Source organism: Mangifera indica, chromosome 1, assembly GCF_011075055.1.
Source record: "Mangifera indica cultivar Alphonso chromosome 1, CATAS_Mindica_2.1, whole genome shotgun sequence".
Lineage (NCBI taxonomy): Eukaryota > Viridiplantae > Streptophyta > Magnoliopsida > Sapindales > Anacardiaceae > Mangifera > Mangifera indica.
In genome coordinates, this window is record NC_058137.1 from 11,520,355 (window position 1) to 11,541,497 (window position 21,143).

Sequence of the window (21,143 nt, forward strand, 5' to 3'; positions counted from 1 at the left end):
AATTTGTTTTTGGGCACGAATTTAGTTTGGCCAAAATTGCATGAAATTGGTGTTGGGAAACATGTTGGATGAATGATTGGAATGGTATTACATGTTTTAAATTGAAAAACGACTCGAATTAATGCTAGAATGGATGAAAATTAACCTAAAACTGAGACCATAGGCGTCTTTATTCTCTGTGGCCGTTTTGATCAATTTTGATGCCATTGGCACCGGAACTTGGAACAATCAGATTCATCATCAATTGGGCTATCAAAGCCCTATGGTGCAGTCGTCAAAAAGTTATCAGAAGTTGACTAATTGAACGAATAGAAACTCTAGGGTTTATGCATGATTTCAGATCGAAATCATATTGGAAAAACCTAATAACTTGACCTGTTGGTCAACGGGTTGGTCAAGACCCATCGATCGATGGGTTAACCCGTTGAGTCAACCAATTCACCTGAATCAGTCAATGCCCCATTGGGTCACTTGATCGATCAACGGTCAAATTATTGATTGTAACTTTGACTGGCAAGTGTAAGCGCGTGATAGCCTCATTCTGAGTGTGGTGACACGTGATGGTCATTAGCCAGTGCGTGACAGCGCGTTCGACTCATTCTTGGCATGTGAAGTCGCATGCTAACTCTTTTATGGTTCGTGAAGGTACATGCGACATCGTCTCAACTTGTGAATGAGCATATGAGCTTATTTTGGCACGTGATAGTGCGTGAACACTTATTTCTAGTGCATCTTGGCACGTGAAACCTGTTTTCTAGTCCTTAGAAGTTGTGTAGTACTCGAATTTGTATATGTGATGTGTTCCATGGGTCTTACAGCGCATAATGACATGTAATATCTTATTCCGACTCCCGAAAACACATATTGGTGTTTTGAAATACATGTTTCTACTTTATGCAAGTTTGTTGACTAGAGACCATCACATTGCATGTTGAAACTATCAATATTCTGTTAAATTCTCTTAATTGGAAAAGAGATAATATCCATGCGTGAATATGAGCCCCGTAATCAATGATCTTATTCGGGACAAGAATTCGAAACTTTTTGGGACTGGGTGGATTCATTATAACTTGCTATAGAGTGACGTTTAGTAATGTACAAGAGAATATCCACTACTTTAACGTTATTCCCAAATTAACATAATGCGAGGTATTTGACCTAACGTAAATGTAATAGAACTTTATCATGGATAAAGAAACTCAAAGATCAATAGGGGTTGATGAAATAGTCATAGTCAAAATAGATGATGCATTCGTTGTATCACATATATTTGTTAAGTATGAGAATTCTAAGATTGATAGAATTTAATGAAATTCTCATCCAGAATTAATATTGGCGTAATTAGATTAAAGTTTAAAATGTCAAACATTTGTGTCATGGAAGATGATTGGGAACATAATAAACTTTCGATTTTGTGCCTTATGTGAGATATTTTAAATTTTAATATGTAGTTGTGATAATTGACGTGTATTTGATAACATTGTGTTTGATAGATATGTCTTTGTGATTTAGTTAACCATAACATCTTAGAAAATGATGGGTGATTTGAATGAGAATGATACTGAATAGAGAGAATTACAATGTGTGGCATTTGAAATGCACAATATCCTAGATGAGCAAAAAGCTTTGGAGGCTATAGATCAGGTTAAGATAGAGTTGTGGTTGACTAATGGATAGAAACCCAATCAGTGCCTTACACAAACGTGATGTGGACGCATATCACGCATGTAAAAAGCAAAACTCACTTCGTGTGATATCTTGATTAGTTTCATAAATAACGATCTGGTATATGTAGGGCATTCGAGTTGAGCTGAGCTCAAGCTTGACTCGATTTACATATAGCTGAGCTCGAGTTCGAGCTCGAGCCCATCGAACTCGTGAAAGCCAAGCTCAAACTCGATTCGAATTCAGCTTGGTTCATTTTTCGTTATTAAAACAATATCGTTTTAATACATATTGATCAAAACGATGTCGTTTTGTATCAAAATTTTTAATTAAAAAATTCGACGAGTAGTTCGAGCTCGACCGAGCTCATATAGGGTTGGCTCGTTCGAGCCAAGCTCGAGCTTGAGCTCGAACAAGCTCGATTCGAGTTCAACCCTAAGTATATGAGTATTATTAATGTTCAACTGTATATGTCATAAATATGGTGTTAATTAGAAAGTTTGAAGGAATTGCAGTCCCCAAATAAAGACAGTTGAATGCTGAATTTGATTAAATGTCAAATCTAATTATGGAACTAAAGTTAGCTATGCGTAACCTGATACATGAATAGTAGATTCATTTTTGAAAAGTGATCTCTTCTCGATAGTGGGAGCGTTTGAAGGTATATATGACCTACAATGAGAAAAGAAGGACTTTTGTTAATTGTTCTTGCCACATAGAACTAAAGGACAAGTGCCTTTAAGAAAGTTGAACTTGATACTCGTGCATATGTTATAGAATCAAGTTTTAAAAGTGAATAGCTCAAGTCTTAATACAGGAAGAAGATTGTTTAATGCTCAAAAAATAAGAACAAGGAATCGAAATGAGAGAGTGGCAAAAGTAGTAGTAGAAGAAGAGATGGAAACAAGATAAATAGTTACAATAGAAGCAACAAGAATTATATCGCCTGTGAATGAATGAAGCTGAAAATAATAGTCTTGTTCAACATAAAGTGATTAAACTTTATTTTCTAGTACTATGATATCAACTGAGTATTATCCTATATGGATTACGGATTCAGAAGCGACCGACCAAGTAGTTCATGATAGAAGATCTTTAGTAGATTTTTGTCGAATACTAAATAAAGTGAATTAAATAGATGTAGGCAACGACACAAGGGTTGTAGTAAGAGGAATAAATACTAGCAAATGAGTTTTGTGAGGTGGTTAAATCTTATACCTACACGAAATCTAATATACTCCAAATATTCAATAAATCTTGGTCGAAGTACTTGTTATTCTTAAACTAAGATATAATTTGAATTTCTCTAGGTGTTTTATTGAAATGCGATAGAATTGACTTCTATAGTTTTGGTTTGTTGGTTGAATGGTTATATGGTGTTTGTCACCTTACATTATGATAATATTAAGTTTTTATTATGATAATATTAAGTTTTTTTATGATAATATCAACTGAGTATTATCCTACATGGATTATGGATTCAGAAGCGACCGACCAAGTAGTTCATGATAGAAGATCTTTAGTAGATTTTTGTCGAATTCTAAATAAAGTGAATTAAATAGATGTAGGCAACGACACAAGGGTTGTAGTAAGAGGAATAAACACTAGCAAATGAGTTTTGTGAGGTGGTTAAATCTTATACCTACACGAAATCTAATATACTTCAAATATTCAATAAATCTTGGTCGAAGTACTTGTTATTCTTAAACTAGGATATAATTTGAATTTCTCTAGGTGTTTTATTGAAATGCGATAGAATTGACTTCTATAGTTTTGGTTTGTTGGTTGAATGGTTATATGGTGTTTGTCACCTTACATTATGATAATATTAAGTTTTTTATTATTTGCTTATCCTATATGTATGGATATGAATACAAATATATGACATGTTATATTAGGGCATGTTGGCCTATATGGGTTTGATAAGTTTGACCTATGAAAGTTTATTAGAAACTTTCACATAAATATAATTGACCATATGTGAGCATTATCTAACTAAAAAAACTTTTAAAAACCCATTTCGACAAAGTTGTAAGAGTTTGACTTCCTTTGCAATTTATATGCTTAGATATATGTTTTCCTATGAATGTAAAGTTTGAGAATGTATGTCATATTTCATTATCAGTGTCGATAATAATGTTCGATTCAGTCTTGTCTACTTGATCTCCTATAAGTTAGAAGTGGTAGACTACTTTAGACACTATGTATATATAATTGAGGTTGAAAATCAATTAAATAAGATGGATAAGAGTTTTATGAACTCACTGGGATCTTGAGCATTTGTCCAAAAAAAATAAAAAATAATTCAAGGAACTGAGTAATGAAAAAGAAATAGTACGGTAAATAGTAATTCCAAAAAAAAAACTTCGTAACAAACTAATGTGGCAGAGAAGAGTAATTGAACTCTATTAGAAATGGTTAAATCAATAAAGGCGCAAGCAAAATGTCAAGTCATTTTGTGATGATATGATGTTTATTGTTGTTTGTGTGTTTACCGATTGCTACTAATTCAGTGGCTTCCACTCCCTATGAGTTATGATTAGGTAGAAAATCTGAGTTAATTGATTGCAACCTTAGTGGTTAGCAATGTTTATCCATAGTTTTTCCCATATGTTTGAACAATTAAGACTAAAAAGAAATGAATGTATCTTTATCGGATACACTGAGCACTCCAAAGGATATGTGTTCATTAGAGAGGATTTCGTTGGAAGATTAACTGAACTTGTATTAGAGATATTATATTCATAAAAGATATTTTTCTTAATAGGGATGATGTTGATAAAAAGTTTCATCTGAATGAGATGAGAAAAGAACAAGGATGGGTATATCTTAACGATCATTAGTTGAGTCCTAAGATATAAGACTTATACTTATTCTAAATAGCGGGAGCAAAAACAATTAAGCTCTAACCTATTTCGGATAGTGGGAGTAATGATCCTCAATTACTTGTTTCATTCATCTCAACCTAGTAAGAACATTGAAATTAAACTTTAATCTATTTCAGATAGTGAGAGTATTTATTCTTAATTGTCTTGGAGTGGACGTCCACAAGTTTTAAAGTGAAAACGAGGTTTTTATAACCACTACCCAAGATGATGAAGAACCTGAAATAATTGTCTCATCTCTTGATAGGGAAATTTTAAAATGCATTGGAAGAAGAGATGAAATACAAAAAAAACAAACCAATTCTAGGTTTTTGTTGACTTATCATCAGATAAAAAATTCATTAGGAATGAATAGGTTTCCTGAATTAGTCGTAAAATGGATGACTCAATAAATAAATATAATTTTGCTTAATAGCGAAAAATTATACCCAATGAGAAGGTATAGATTGTGTAGAAGGATATTTTTGTCATTTATAAGATTTACTTCAATATGTTTGATTCTAGCTATAATAACACATTTGAATTTAAAATTACACCAAAAGAATGTCAAGACAATTTTCTTTAGTGGAAAACTTGACAAAGAAATCTGCATGAAACAAGATATAACTCTTGTTGTTATAGATTTGAAGCGCAAAGTGTGCAAGCTTCAAAGACATTGAATGACCTAAAATTGTCATCCAGATACTGGTACTTGAAATTTGAAATGATTTCATAAGTGTTAATATCTTATGACCTTGAAGTGATTAATCAAAACTATCATATCTATGTAACAAAGTCTGATAACAAATTTGTAATTTTATCAATGTGTGTGATGATGTATAGATAGCTAGAAATGATTTGAAGTAAGTGATAATCATCAAATGATGGTTGTCCATACTTTTTGACTTGTAGGATGTGGGAAAATAAATTACATATTGTGAATTTAAATCTACAAGAATTGTTCAAAGAAACTTTTGACTCTATTATAAGAGTATAATATTCAAAAAATTCTAGAACAATCCAATATGGGATACTGTAAACCTGTTGATATTCCTGTGTCAAATGATGAATTATTGAGCCAAAAGAGATAAGTCCCAAAACTTAAGATAGAAGCAGAGAAATGTCAAAGGTTACCTATTTAGATGCCATCAGATGTATTATGTATGCTATGGTGCGTACATGCCTAGATATTTATTTTTGTTATTGGGCTGGTTAGTCGACATAAGTAAATGTTAAAAAGAGCATTGAAAGGTTGTATATAGGATATTGATATTTTAAAAGGCTCTGTGGATGATTGATTATGTGATTAAGGATCAAATTTGCATTTGATTGACTATTAAGATGCCAGTTAGAGAAAGAGTTTAAACTAACACGAATTATATTATAGCTATGTTTTCTTACTCTAAAAGGGCCTATATCTTGGAGCGATAAGAAATAGAGATGCGTAGCCGTATCCACATCGGAAGCTTAGTATATAGCCAGTTCAGTAAATATGCAAGAAACTGTTTGGTGAAGAAGATTCTTCGTGAATCTGAGTAAATAAGACGATTTGTCGAAGCAATAGTTGTCTGTTGAAATAAAAGACCCTCAATTTTTTCTAAGATAACCAAACGTATCGACACTATACACAACGTAATAAAAGACTCAATATTTAAGAGGGAAATAAATGTACAATATAATTTTACGCATTGTATGGTCACTGATCCTTTGACCAAGATTCTTCCAAGAAAAGTATTTCTTGCACATGTTAAATTTCTTGGATTGCGTAGACTATGATTGATAAATGTTGAGCTTTTATATATATTGTACTGGTGACACAATGTCAAAAACTATGAATTTAAGTTCATTTTATGTTTTGAACTTGCGTCCCAAAATTCGTGGGTTTTCACTACATACACGTCATTTTAGCTCAACAAGATTATAATGTCACACAAGTTAGAGATTGACTCACTCACAAGAGCAATCGCCTTTAGCATTCAAATAGTGAGCAAAGATGAGACATTATTCTTGAGAAATGTGATGCTGAAAGAGCATACCAATAAGAGACAAATTTCTCAAGAAAAGATTTATTAAAGTTTAAAATGTTGCCTTAATGATTGATCAAGATGAGGTCATGAATAAATATATTTAAAAATGACCGATTTGGATTCCCCCTGCCAAATGTAAATTCTTAATATAGATAAATACCTGCAAGTGTGAAGATGATTAAGAACTAAGGTTAGGCGTTGGGTATAGCAACTGAACTAAGATCTGTACAGTGTTGTGAATGATATTTGAGAAAATACACATTGTAGCACATTATTCATACCATGTGTACATAAGTAAGACTACCAATTAAAGTAGTGAGAGGATGAATCCCTACTCCTTCACTGTGTAAGACTTTATGAGGACCTTGTGTTGGTACCCTTTAACTCTTTACTGTTGTCCGATATTTACTCTTAGTGTTGCTATCTTAGTTTAAAACTTATGGCCATGCATGATTCGGTCTATAAAACATGACTAGAAAAACAACTAAATTTAAATTGAGAATTTCGAGTAGAAGGGGAAGACTTACATGTTATGTGTATCCATTGGCAACTGATCATGTCACTTATATGAAGATTAGACTTGATCATGGATACATAGGAAAATAACACAATGATAAATGAGGGATTAAAGGGAGCTAGTGTTATCGAGTAAGTCTAGGACGTTGTGAGCCTAATGCTTTATTTTTGTTTTATTCGGGTTGAAGCATCTATGCTATTCCTAACAGATGCATAGTTTTTAGCTCTCAAGTACAAGTTGCTTGCGAGGTTGCACGACACATTTGCAAGTATGAAACGTACTGCTATATGGGATTTCTGTGACTAAGTATTTGGTTCAGGTCTTCCGTCATGTGTGAATGGGAGATATTGGATCCGAGTCCACTCATGATGAGTCGACTCGATCCGGTTTAATATAACTGTCAAGGGCAGTTATAAGAGACAGTTGGAGGGCAGTTGAACATATATAAATTGTCCAAATTGCCTCTCTATGAGATATAACGTTATTTTTCTAGAGAAAAGAACTCTCCCCTCTTCTCCTACCAATGTAATGCACAGATTTTGTCTCCTTAATTGAAAATCAGTACGTGGGCAAATGACATTGTGGAAGTAGACTAACGCCGATACCTTACGCTATATTCAAAAAAGCTTCATCAAAAATTACTCCGAGTACACAAATTTCTATTTACAGATTTCACAGAATTTGATCATGACATGTTTGATTATTCCTAACATGTTCTGAGCTTGATTGCTGTAAATTTTGTAACTGATCTTAGTTGTGTTTAATACAGTATACTTTATAAGCGATGGTTTTAATGTTTTTATTAATTATCTTTGATTATGATGAGTTGGAAATATCCATATATATATATATCTGTGTAGTATGTTATTGGTATTGTTATATATGATTATTTCATCTATGAACTTGCCAATGGAGAGTTAATTTATAAAATATAATAGATTAATACCTGTAAGATGCAAGTTTATTGGCTCTTTTTGATGTTGCTAGTTTACAATTTGATTGCATTTATTTGTTGACTCTTTTTGGTGTTGCTAGTTTACAATTTGATTGCATTTGTTTGTTGGCTCTTCGTGGTGTTGTTAGTTTACAATTTGTTGCATTTGCCATTAGGCAGGTTATTGCATTCATGAAAAACATGGATGTCAAGCCTGTAACAAAAGAAAGGAGAAAGAAGAAAATTCAGATGTTACAAAGTAATGACACAAGAAGGAAAATGAGATTCAAGTTTGCCGGGACATATTTGTAACTCTTTCGCTTATGTAAGTGTGTTTAAGTTCATGTAAATCCACAACCTTTTAAAAAACGATAGGCAAGTCCCCTTGATTTCGGTAGGCCGACATACTTACACCCATCTAAAGTATTGTAAAATCCCAAAGTTTTTTACTCTCTAATTTTAAAAAATCTAAATACTCACCTATGAGAAAATTTCTATTAAAAAATTTTAGTTACAGTTAAAAGTAAAAATATCATTTAACAAAAAAAATTAAAAAATAAAACTTTTATTACATTTTCTCTCCTCAAATTGAAAACTCGTAATTTAACCTCAAATTTCTATTCAATGTTTGAAAAGTGGTAATTTACCCCCTAAGGTTTTTTCTCTTTTCTTCGATGATAATCCACCGTCTTAAGCTATCGACTATTCTCCCTCCCATTTTATCTCTCTCTCGGCCTCTCTCTCTCTCTCCTTTTTAGCCATAGATCGATGTAAATCGTTTGAAAATCCAGATTATTTTTGGCTGGACAACAATGTCTAGACAAATCGTTTGGATACATCTTCGTCTAAACAAAAAGTCACTTGTCAATGCTTCGTTTGAATGATGATGGAGTCGTTTAGACCATGATTCATCTAATTGATGAAGGAGTTGTCCAGACCACACTTCATCTGATCGACAGAGACATTATTTGGACTATGATGTCTTCGTCATCCAAACAAATCTAGATGATATCACAGCTTAGGGAAAGATGATCAGACTTTTCTCTATGAAATGGGGTTGAAAACACTGTTATCGGTTGTCGAAGTAAAAAGAAAGGAAACTCTAAGTTTGAAAAATGAGAAATATTATTTTTTAAAGTTTGAAAACTTTAAATAGAAGTGAAATATTAATTTTTAAAATTTAAAAAGAAAATATAATAAATGTTATATTTAATTTTTTTAAATAATAATTTTATTTTCACCTATAATTAAGCTTTTTAATAAAATTTTGATTTCAGCTAGGTATTTAAATTTAAAAAAATGGGAGAAAGTCACTTTAGGAGTTCATTATTCCTCGGGTGAGGACAAGTCTTTTGGCTCTTCAGGTAATAGTAAGGCCAAACGACTATTTTCCACTCAAGGTATGCTGTAATGATAAGTTTCCACCCTTTAACTATGGAAACACCAAACACCCACCCATGACTGGTTAAATTTAACAAAACTCTAACGGTGGTAAGGGTAAAATCATCATTTTCTCTATAATATTAAAAAAAAACTAAAATAGAATCAACTTTTGCCCCCCTAAACTTTAAAAACTATAATTTTTCCTTAGCTTAAGTTTTAAAAAATCGCAGTTTCAACCTAGGGTTTCATTTTGAAATCTCCGGTGACATCTCTGGCTCCATTATCGATGACCTCTCCCTCCCGAAGCATTCTCTCCTTCCGGCGATCTCTTTCCTCCCATTTGGACATCCGATCGACGTCGGAGAAGCCGTGAAAAACGAAGAACTTCGTCGGGGAAGACAAAGTTCTTCGTCTTCCCAGTCGTCGTCTGGGAAGACGATTCCCAGATAAGACGACTCGTCGTCCTCTGGGAAGACGAGTCATCTTCATCTGGGAAGACGATTTCTCTTCCCAGACGATGTCTTTTTGCGTCAGATGGGTTGGGGTGGAGTTGAGGGGGGTCATCGGTGGAAGAGAAACCGTCGGGAGGGGGAGATGGCCGACGATGGCACTGGAGAAAGTGAAAAGGTTCGAAAACTAAACCCTAGGGGGGGAAATGCAATTTTTTCAAACTTAGCTTAGGGAAAAAATGTTAGTTTTTAAACTTTTAGGGGGAAAAATGAGATTAAATTTTTAGGGTTAAAGTTTCGTTAAATTTAACTGACCATGGGTAGGTATTTAATGTTTTCATAGTTAAAGGGTGTAAACATTTCATTACATCATACCTTGGGTGGGAAATACTCATTTGGCCTAATAGTAAAGTAAAAATTAACCAACGAAACCAGAAACAAAAAACGAGTCTAGGCTTTGTTTATCTTCGCTTTCAAACCCCATCCAAAACCCCCAAATTGAATCAAACTCGGAGCTCGGCCAATTCTAGGGTTTGAACTTCGAAATTGGCGATTGTTAATTAGATAATTTGCTAAATGGTGTTCGACGAGTACGAGTATTTGGAGAAGACTGTGGAGGAGCAGCAGCCGCCGAAGGAGGACGACTACTCAGAGAAGAAAAAGGCGAAGCGAGAAGGAGCGGAGAAGAGTGAACGGAGTTATCGGAAGAGAGAGGATAGTGAAGAGGAGGAGGAGTGGCTGAAGACTAGTAAGAGATCGCGGCACGAGGATGATAATGGCGGGAGGAGAGAGAGGGATAGGGAGAGGGAGAACGAGAGAGATAGAGAACGGGATAAGCATCAGAGTCGGAGAGATCGGGAGAAGGAGAGGGATAGTGAGAGAGATCGCGAGAGGAGTCGAGAGAAGGAGAAAGATAAGGAGAGGAGAGAGAAAGATCGGGACAGAGAGAAGGATCGGGAGAAAGAGAAGGAGAGGGAGAGAAGAGAGAGGAGGGAGAGAGAGAAGGAAAAGGAGAGGGAGAGGAGTAGCAGTAGGTCGAGGAGAAGTAGTAGTCGGTCAAGGAGAGATAGTGAACGCGAGAAGGAGAGGGAGAGAGAGAGGGAGATTAGGGAGAGAGAGCGTGATCTTGAAATGCGAGAGAGCAGGTATTAATACTTTATGTATGGTTTTCATAGTGCATTTTATTGTTTCAAGTAATGTTTAACATATATCAGTGCTGTCTTATAACGTAGTTGGACTGCTGATAGTAAGATAGTGGAAATGGCCGTATTTTTATCTGTAGTTCTGACTTGACAGAGGTTAGATTATTGTTAGATCTTAATGTTACTGTGAAAAGTGGGGCAAGTATAGAGTGGACTAACTGCTTCAAATGTTGCTAAATCGGCAGCATTGTGAAGCATCTACTGTTGTGTAGTTGCTTATTGAATTGTGCTGTATGAATGAATTTCATAGTGCAATTTAATGTTTTAGTAATGTTTTTCTTAGCTGTGTTAAAATTTAGTTGGACTAAGACTCTACAATACTCAACTTGAATGGGTTGAGGGTTTACACTTTTTTATTCAAGACTTTTTGAATGTTGATGCCTGTGTTGGTTTATGAAGGTCAAAGTTGACCTCTTTATTTGAAAACTTAATGTTAAAAGTGAGGCTAGTTTAGAGTGGACTAACTGTTTCCATGAATTGTTGCTGTATGGGCAGCATTATGAAGTGTCTTATGTATGGTAATTATTTGGTATGCAGTCTTGTTATGCTCTGAAAGAATTAAACCAAAGTTCTTCCTACTATCTTAAGCTTGTGAGAGAGTTGGTTAGCACCATGCTCTAATGTTCTGCATACTAACTGAAAGGTTTAAATTAGCAAAAATCAAAGCTTTATGTAAGCAACTGATAGATACCTAGGGGAAGAATTGCTGTCAACAAAATCTTCCCTGGCTATTCCATCTGCACTCGCTAAGATTTCCTGCAAGCCCTCCTCAGCAACAACAAAACCAACAACGGAACATAAGAAATAACTCAATCACAAATGATAATGAAAATATGTATTGTATTGAATAATCTTCCAATGAAGTTTACAAATCAATTCCTCAATACAATGACTATTTCCATTTGCTACTGCTAATCTATTACAATTCCAGCAACAAAAACAATCACAACAGATTACACAAAAACTCAGTTGAGTCCCCACTGTGCATGCTCAGCTTCCAAGAGAACCACTCTCGCCCCTCCTTTCCTTAGTTGTTACACCTGCCTCCCTTTCCAGCACCTGCTCTCCTTTTTCAACTCTTTTCACATCTACTTCTTTCTCTCCTTCCCCTGTTTTGCCACGTTTCATATTTTTAGTGGTTGGTTTTGCATTAGGATAGTAGCCTGCCGATTTTGCATTTGAGTAATAGCCTTCTTATCCCTTTCTCCAACTGTTACAATTTCTCCCTTTTATACCGTCTCTTTTCCTGCAGGAAATAAATATATGAGTCCTAACATTTCCCCTCCCATCGAGAGGCACCTTGTCCTCAAGGTGGAAATGAGGGAATAAGTGGGCTAATTTTAATTTTTTGGTTAAATGGGTTAAAAAGCTAAGTTTGGATTGGGGTAAAAATGGGCTCATATTTGGTGTGGGCCAATTGGGTTTCGGGTCTGGTCTTGGGTTTGGATTTTTATTAGTTATGATTAATTGAGTATGGTGGTTTGAATGTATTGGTGTAAGGGTTTTTGGGTTGGAATATATAATGTATAGGTTGAGTTGAATTGGGGCTGGATTGAATGTTTGAGAATTGGTTTGTAATGAATTTGATTTTAATTGTAATGGGTTTGGGTTGTGGACTCTTGGGTTATTCCAATTTAGTTTTGGATCGGACTTAGTAGTTGGACTTGATTTTGAGTTGAATAAAAAACGTTTTGGGCCGGAATCAATTAGTGTGGGTGTAATTGGGTATTGGGCTAGGTTTAATAGTGATGGATTTTGGTTTAATGAGTTGGGTTTGGGCTGGGTAAATGGGTTATTGGGCCGGGTAGGGTTATAAACCCTTCTTCCTCCTCCCTTTCTTTATACATGGACGCCTCCTTCTCCAGAATTCGCCATCTTCATCTCAGGAATGCTACAACCAAGTGAGAGAGTGAACTCCGATAGCTGGATCTCGTTGGAATCATCCACTTTTTCACTGTATATTGCTGATTTCTTCTCCCAGTCACCCAAATCGACTATTTTTTCTCCAAAATTTTCAATCTCAGCTTCTTTCCTCTTTTTTTCACTGTCAAATACAATTAGGACACCTTCATCTAGGGCTGGATTCGAGCTGAGCCGAGCTTGAGCTCGAGCTCGGCTTGGTTCATATATGAGCGGCTCGAGCTCGGCTCGGCTCGTTTTTTCTTACCAAAACGACGTCGTTTTTAATATATATTAATCAAAACGACGCCGTTTTGTATAAAAAATTTAAAAAAAAATTCTACCGAGCCAACTCGAGCTAGCTCAAGCTCGATCGAGCTTGGCTTAGCCGAGCTTGTTTCGGGCTCGAACCGAGCAGAGCTCGAGCTGAGCCAAGATCAGCTCGGATCTAGCCCTACCTTTATCATCCAGATCGCCTTCTTCCACCACAAGAATGGCCCATGATTTGCGCTTACAATCATGGTTCAGGTCCTCTTTGCCTTCACAGCGAGGACAAGTTCCGTTCGCCGTCAGTTGTCGGATTTCCCACTGAGTTAGTTGTCGAACCATCCACCATCAACCACCATTTTTTACGATGTCCACCTTCTCCATCCTCAGAATCGGAGCTTTGATACCAATTGATAGATACCTAGGGGAAGAACTGCTGTCAACAAAATCTTCCATGGCTATTCCATCTGCACTCGCTGAGATTTCCCGCAAGCCCTCCTCAGCAACAACGAACCAGCAGCGGAACAGAAGAAATAACTCAATCACAAATGATAATGAAAATATGTATTTTATTGAATAATCTTCCAATGAAGTTTACAAATCAATTCCTCAATACAATGACTATTTCCATTTGCTACTGCTAATCTATTACAATTCCAGCAACAAAAACAATCACAACAGATTACACAAAAACTTAGTTGAGTCCCCACTGTGCATGCTCAGCTTCCGAGAGAACCAATCTCGCCCCTCCTTTCCTTAGTTGTTACACTTGCCTCCCTTTCCAGCACCTGCTCTCCTTTTTCAACTCTTTCCACAACTACTTCTTTATCTCCTTCCCCTGTTTTGCCACGTTTCATATTTTTAGTGGCTGGTTTTGCATTAGGATAGCAGCCTGCCGATTTTGCATTTGAGTAATAGCCTTCTGATCCCTTTCTCCAACTGTTACAATTTCTCCCTTTTATACCCTCTCTTTTCTTGCAGGAAATTAATATATGAGTCCTAACAGCAACCTCCATATTTGGATTAGGATGGTTTTGACATTTGTTTGGTTATGTACTTATGTGATGAGAATCTAAAAAATTATGAAGTTTTTATGTGATGGTTTCAAAAGATATGGTCTATTATTTCAGAGTGTGATACTCAGTTTGCTGATATGATAAGAAGGGATGAAAACGTTTGATCAATGTTACTTGCCTTGTAAGGGATTTTGTTGCACTTGGATGGGAACCTAGACTGATATTGGGAGTGTATATATTTTTTCATATCAATTTGCTGTATTAACATCAGGGAAAGTATAAATAATATTAATAGACTTGTTGTTATTTTTAATTGGAAAACCATTTGGCTGGCAGGAGATATAAAGAAAAGAAAGAAGTCGTGGAGCCGGAAGCTGATCCAGAGAGGGATCAGAGAACCGTTTTTGCTTATCAGGTTGAGAGCAATGACCACTATAAAGGATTATAAAGCACTATTACTCTTTTGGTTAATTATATCACCTTATTTTTCTTCATTTGTTGCTGATTATCTTGTTATGTATATGGTGATAACAGATGCCTCTAAAAGCGACTGAAAGAGATGTTTATGAGTTCTTCTCAAAAGCGGGCAAGGTTGGCGAAATTTTCTTTAATCTTACTTTGTGGACATGTCTTAACATTTTTTCTTTTTGGTTGATTTCTTTGTACATGTGTAGGAATAACTTCAAATTTGTTCCATAAGATACTGCCTAGAGCAATATAATTACATGTCATGAGATTGCATTTCTTCATACTGCAGTTATTGTGTTCATTTTCTTCTTAACTTACTAGTAGTATTATGGCTAATATGGGGTCAGTTTAGTTGTACGAAGGCATTGGGTGATGATGTTGTGTACTGCAATTTAGTAGGTTTTTACTGGATTGTTTGGTAGCCTAGAATCTCTTTGTATATTATACCTTATGTTTGAAGGTTTATCATGGTCTGTTTGATCTACATTCTTCCTTCATGTAATTTTCAGGTGAGGGATGTTCGACTGATTATGGATCGTAATTCAAGGAGGTCAAAAGGAGTTGGGTATGTTTTAATGTATAAAAATAGTATGCTCATCTGCATGTGTATTTGTAAAAGTAGATATGAGTATATTTTTCACTCTCTAGTATCAAGTTTAACTGTATTCTTAAATTCACTAGCAATGCGATAATGATGAGGGATGGTGGGAATACCTTGCACTCATGTTTAATCAATTCATGCTGCGTACTCAAGGTAGATGACATACACCTGAAAATTTATGTTGTTTCCCAATTTGCTTCTGCAATAGTTTTTCTAAAAGTCACCAATCTTTGAGTATGGGAATCTTAATTCCAGTTCTTCATTTTATAGTGCTCACTGTTGGATCAGGAGTCACACACTGACTCTCAATGTAGTTCAATGATAGCTGTTTTTCTTAATGACTGAAGTTGGCATGGAGTTTTTTCGTTTCCAGGGGATTAGACCTTGGCAGTCCTTGACCCCACATTGGTTCCGGTATCTTACAGTTTTTAGGACTTCATTTAATATTCAGTGTCCTGTGAGTGATGGTTTAAACTTTTAAGTTGGTACCTTCCTCATTATTGTTGTGTTTGGGATTCTGTACAGACACAAGCACTCGGATGTCAAAGTGAACAAGGAGACTACTGCTCTTCATTGCTTTTCTTTTACCTCGCTATTCCAAGTCCTCCTGTGTCTAATGTTTGTGTAGTTTTATTTTGTAATATCGTGAGCTAACAATTTCTATTATATGAGACATCAGATTGACCAAAGATACTCAGCTTGAGCTCTCTGCACTAGAGTTTTTGTTTCCCCCTACATCTCTTTGCACTATGCTTTGTAAGTTTTGGTTCTGATTTATTTTGTCTCATGCATTGTGACAAACTAATGGTCTGTCTCTGATGGAACTGCAGGTATATTGAATTTTACGATGTGATGTCTGTGCCAATGGCAATAGCCTTGTCTGGCCAATTACTTCTTGGACAACCTGTAATGGTTAAGCCTTCTGAAGCTGAAAAGAATCTTGTTCCATCTAATGCTTCTGCTGGTGGTGCCCCCTCTGGACTGTATGGAGCTATCGATAGAAAGCTTTATGTGGGAAATTTACACTTTAACATGACCGAGATTCAGCTTAGACAGGTATTATTAGTTACTTTTATTTGGTTTAATATTCAACTGTATGGATACATGGTGGTTCTTTTCTGTTCTGTTTTACTCTTGTATAAACTGATGCCTGATCTGCCATTTGTAGAGGTACATATTACATGTATGAAGTATAGATTAAAAAAGGAAAAACATCAGAAATATTACCTCATGAGTTAAAATATAGTGACATCACATAAGCTCTAGATTGCTCAAACAAATGGAGTGCTTGGAGATGAAAAGCCTGTGGTTTATCAAATTTTATGGGTTTGCATTCTTGGGATGTATAGGACTCGGAATTTCTTTGTTTGTTAGGATTGTCTTTAAAACACTGAAACTTGACCTACCGCTAATATTTCTTTCAGCCAAAGAAGTTCTAAATCTATTGAATTGATGGACAACATTTTAGGCACAAGGTTTTTCCTCTAAGAAACCAGTTCTAAAAAACTGATTTATGCCTTTGTACAAATTTTTAGATTAGTTCATGGGTAAGGTAATTTGGTACAAGATTAATCCTCTTAATTTGGGAAAAGGTTTTTGTTTGCCGTGCTTAAGACTGTTTTAGTTTGTAAGTTTGCACCATCTCATTGTAAGATCTGACAAAGCAGTAATAGAGATCAGCATGTAATCACAAAATTTTAGGTGCATATCATGATCATGACTATTGGTGATCTGGCTGGTTCTATTCTATACCAAAATAACTTCAATGTTATCATGGTGATGGGTTTTTAAACAATAATACAATATAGTTCCGTTGTTAGAGAGAATAAAATTTTCTTGATGCTTGAGAAAAGTTTTTCAGATTCCAAATATTTTGAGTCATCTGTTCAAGGGTACACTTTTTCTGTATGTATTTGTTTTCTTTATTGTATTTAATGTTATGAACATCTTTGTCTCTTTCTTGGTTATTGCTCAGCTTTTTGAACCGTTTGGCCCTGTGGAGCTTGTGCAACTTCCCCTTGACATTGAAACAGGGCAATGCAAAGGTTTCGGGTTTGTTCAGGTCTGTTAAACCTAGTAATTCACTGTAAATTTTCTTTTTGTTGATTAGTTCTTACATATTGTTTATTTAGTGTTCTTTTCTTTCTAATTTTGCAGTTTGCTCAGCTTGAGCATGCAAAGGCAGCTCAAAGTGCTCTGAATGGAAAATTGGAGATTGCTGGTCGGACTATTAAGGTATGAATAGAATTTGGAATCTGTAAATAAAAATATTATGTGTCTGGCATGAATTGAAGATAAGATTTTAACTTGTTTCTTTTATTCTTTTTCTTTTGTGACTATTAGTGTCTACCTTAATCTTCAGACATGTCTTAACATCTCTGCAACTATACACATACATTTTTAGGTCTCGTCTGTTACAGATCATGTTGGAGTCCAGGATACTGCTGCAAAATCTGCGGACTTTGATGATGATGACGGTGGTGGACTGGTTAGTTACATATTGAATAGAGGGTTATTTCAATGCATTCAGATGATCCTTTGTTCATTTTGAGTAGTGTTTTGGTACTGTACACAAGGTTCTGGTTCTTAAATATTATGTCAAACTTGAGTGAAATACCTCTTCACAATGCTCAAGTCTGCACAGGATGTGTTTTTAGTAAAATTATACAGTGTCCATTGATAAAAAATTATTTTAAGAGTTTATGCGTCGCTAATATTTATGTTAGAGCTTTGATAGATAGTGTTAATTTTCTGTATGTTAGTTTTCATTAAATAGCTGTTATGATATGTCTTCTAGTCAGTTTCATTGCAAAGAGGATTATGTTTAGATGTTAGGACATTGTAATTTTAGAGGTCTTATTGAAAAATTTGCATCATGGTCTAAGATTTTGTCTAATTGTGTTTGGCTTATTGACAAAGAAATTATCTTGCAAAGCTCCCAACTATAGATGACAGTGGGCCTGCTGGGCTGGCTTCACTTTGGCCCACTGTGCCTAGGGGTCGACCTAGGCCCTCCAATTGGCAGGTCTAGTGGGCTTGGCCGGTCTGCTAGGATTGAAGGGCCCATGACACAGCCCAAGGGCTGTTTGTATGTGCCTTAGAGGGCCCTTAGTAGGCCGGCCCATGTGCTTTTGCAGGCTAGCCCATCAAATTATAAAATTTTAATTAATTTTCAGTTATTTTTATTTTTTTAATATTATAATGGGCCTTACCCCAAGGCTCTGGCATGGCCCTCATGGGCTGCAAACCTGACATGGCTGCTTCAGTACGGGATGTTCCCAAGAGAAGGGGCTTGGGCTGTGCCATGGGCCGGCCCGACCCCCTTGACATGTCTACTCCCAAACATCTACTGAGCTTTCCTCGCTTAGTTGCTGTGTATGTTGTTTTAAGAATATATGATGGACTTCACATTTTTTCTATGACAGTGAATTGTGTTTTGCATCATGACTGCATTCTGTCTTGTAGTTTGTGCTTTAATTTTCACAGATTTTGTTTCTGACTGATTTATGGTAACTTTCAATTCAGGCTTTAAATGCTCAGTCAAGAGCATTGCTTATGCAGAAGCTGGATCGTACTGGCATAGCCACAAGGTTTGCTTATGTTACCAGCTTTATGTTTTTTTAAAGAAATTCACATGTGTTTCATAAGTTCAATTTAAGCTATTTTTCCAGTATTGCGGGCTCACTTGGAGGGCCAATGGTTAATGGGACAGTTGCAAATCAACAGGCTGTTAGCTTCCCTGTCATTGGGCCATCTGCAGTCCCTATTCCTGCTGTTACAGCTCCAGTTATTCCTGCTCCAGTCTCTGAATTTATTGGATATCCAAGCGAGTGTTTACTGTTAAAGAATATGTTTGATCCTGCAGCAGAGGTCTGTGACTTCCGTGTTTTGCATAGTGCACCCTTTTATGAAGTAGTTTTTTTGATGTTATGTTCAATTTTATAATGCAGACCGACCTGGATTTTGATTTGGAAATAAAAGAAGATGTGGAAGAAGAATGTTCCAAATATGGCCGGGTGATGCATATACATGTGGACAAGTAAGTCTTAAATAAATGTTTTTACACTCTATGACTGATCTTTAATTTATGTTTTGTTCATATAATACATCTTTTCATAACCGAAGGTTATGCTGAATGGTAATAGACCTTCTTAAGGTATTATATGCCACGGGTCTGGAATTAGCCTTTTGTTGGAATTCGGTGATTACATTGGAAGGTTGAGGGATTATTGTTTATAAAAAAAACAAAAACAAATAAATGCTATGGGTGTACTAAAATTGTTAAATGAAAGCCTCTTTATTTATTTATTTTTTAAAATTTTATGGGATAGGAAATGCACCCAACAACTTATTGATAGGAAGAGAGAAGAAAGAAGTGAAGTTTGTCAACTAAGTTGTCCAATCACTCCCTGAGAGGAAGGCTTTAACTGTACAAGAAAGTGACTAAAAAACTGTTTAACTATTTGTTGTTAAAGCTGCCTTGTAATTGCAAATTATTTCTTGGTGCTGGTTTATGGCAACACACTCACAGACATACACTTTGTTCAGATGGTGGGTTTTGAACTACATATGTTGTATATATTTATCTCAATTGGCCAATCTGTGATGCAGGAACAGCGCTGGTTTTGTATATCTACAGTTTGAATCTGTGGAAGCTGCAGCAGCTGCTCAACGGGCAATGCATATGAGATGGTTTGCACGCAGATTGATATCTGCCTTATTCATGGTAATGAATTTTCCTTGGGAGATTCTCTGTTTTGTTCCCCTACTGATGCTAAGATATATCTGTTACATTTTTCTACTGAGTTAGATTTTTGGCATGATGAATAATGATATATTGGATCATGCAATTTTTCTAGGATCTTAACCCAAAATTTGATGCCTTTATGGTCTTTGGCCCAAATTTCTGAGGTCCGTATAGGCACTTGGAAAGATTTCTCCGGACTTGTATTGGATTTTCACCTTTTTGGGCTGGTCAAATATGTTTTATAACAAAACCGCCCAGTGAGTTTAAAATATTTTTTGGTTCTTTGTGAGACCTAGATTTGATACATATGTTGCACAGAATGCTTATTCTTTGCTTGTGAAAATCTTCTTACTTAATGTGGCAGTAGCTTTATAACTTATGGGGAAAGTACTTATGATATAATTGACAATTACTTGTTGGCATAGTTGCATATTTTTCAGCTCACTTATTTCGTCCATATTTGTCAGTTCTGCTAGTCCTTTTCTAACATAACATATCATTTTCTGTGCAGAAACCAGAGGATTATGAAGGCAAGTTCAAAGGCTGAACCATGAACAGGTGTTTATTATCGGTTAGATAATTTTTAGTGCGGATAGTTTTCATGTGCATTGTCAACTTGTGTATTAATTTTAGGCCAGAAATTAGTACCTTATAAATAATACATAATGCATTTCATCTGCAGTTACAGTAATTTTGTCAACCGCTGGCAGGCTGTTTGTAATATCTGCATTTTCTCTGTAATTCTTGACTCGTGTGGGAGTTTTCTGGCTGAATGATTAGCCGTTTTATACCTTTTGTTCTCGGGTTGCATACATTCCTGATTTCTTTTGCTGCTCTAACTGCATATTTTAGGAATCTGGTTGTATCTACATATGTGATATCCTAAGTCAAAATAATTTAACTAATTTTAGTGGCACAAATATTCGATTAAGAGAGTAAGAATTAATTACAAATCAGATACAATAATTTATAATATTATCATCTTCATCAGCACCACCCCAAATATCTTATTATTAAAATTAGGAAAACTTGTGTAATCCTTTGTCAAATCCCAAATAGGAGAATATTATCCAATTTATCATCCTCAGTTACTTCCACTCGGCC

The 21,143-nt window shown here is 35.5% G+C and overlaps 1 protein-coding gene across 2 annotated transcripts; it reads left to right on the forward strand.

Annotated features, from left to right (window-relative positions):
* The first annotated feature begins 10,256 nt into the window (after positions 1-10,256).
* LOC123194444 (RNA-binding protein 39-like) lies at positions 10,257-20,831 on the forward strand. Of its 2 annotated transcripts, XM_044607648.1 has the most exons (14): positions 10,257-10,984; positions 14,560-14,638; positions 14,758-14,814; positions 15,201-15,256; positions 16,123-16,348; positions 17,268-17,354; positions 17,450-17,527; positions 17,697-17,780; positions 18,818-18,882; positions 18,964-19,162; positions 19,243-19,331; positions 19,904-20,018; positions 20,551-20,597; positions 20,722-20,831. In XM_044607648.1, exons 1-13 carry the CDS (start codon positions 10,416-10,418, stop codon positions 20,584-20,586), a joined length of 1,740 nt encoding a protein of 579 aa, XP_044463583.1. In that variant the 5' UTR covers positions 10,257-10,415; the 3' UTR covers positions 20,587-20,597; positions 20,722-20,831. The 2 variants fall into 2 exon arrangements, with proteins under 2 accessions (XP_044463583.1, XP_044463576.1); XM_044607641.1 differs by having other exon boundaries at positions 20,551-20,831.
* The last annotated feature ends 312 nt before the right edge of the window (positions 20,832-21,143 follow it).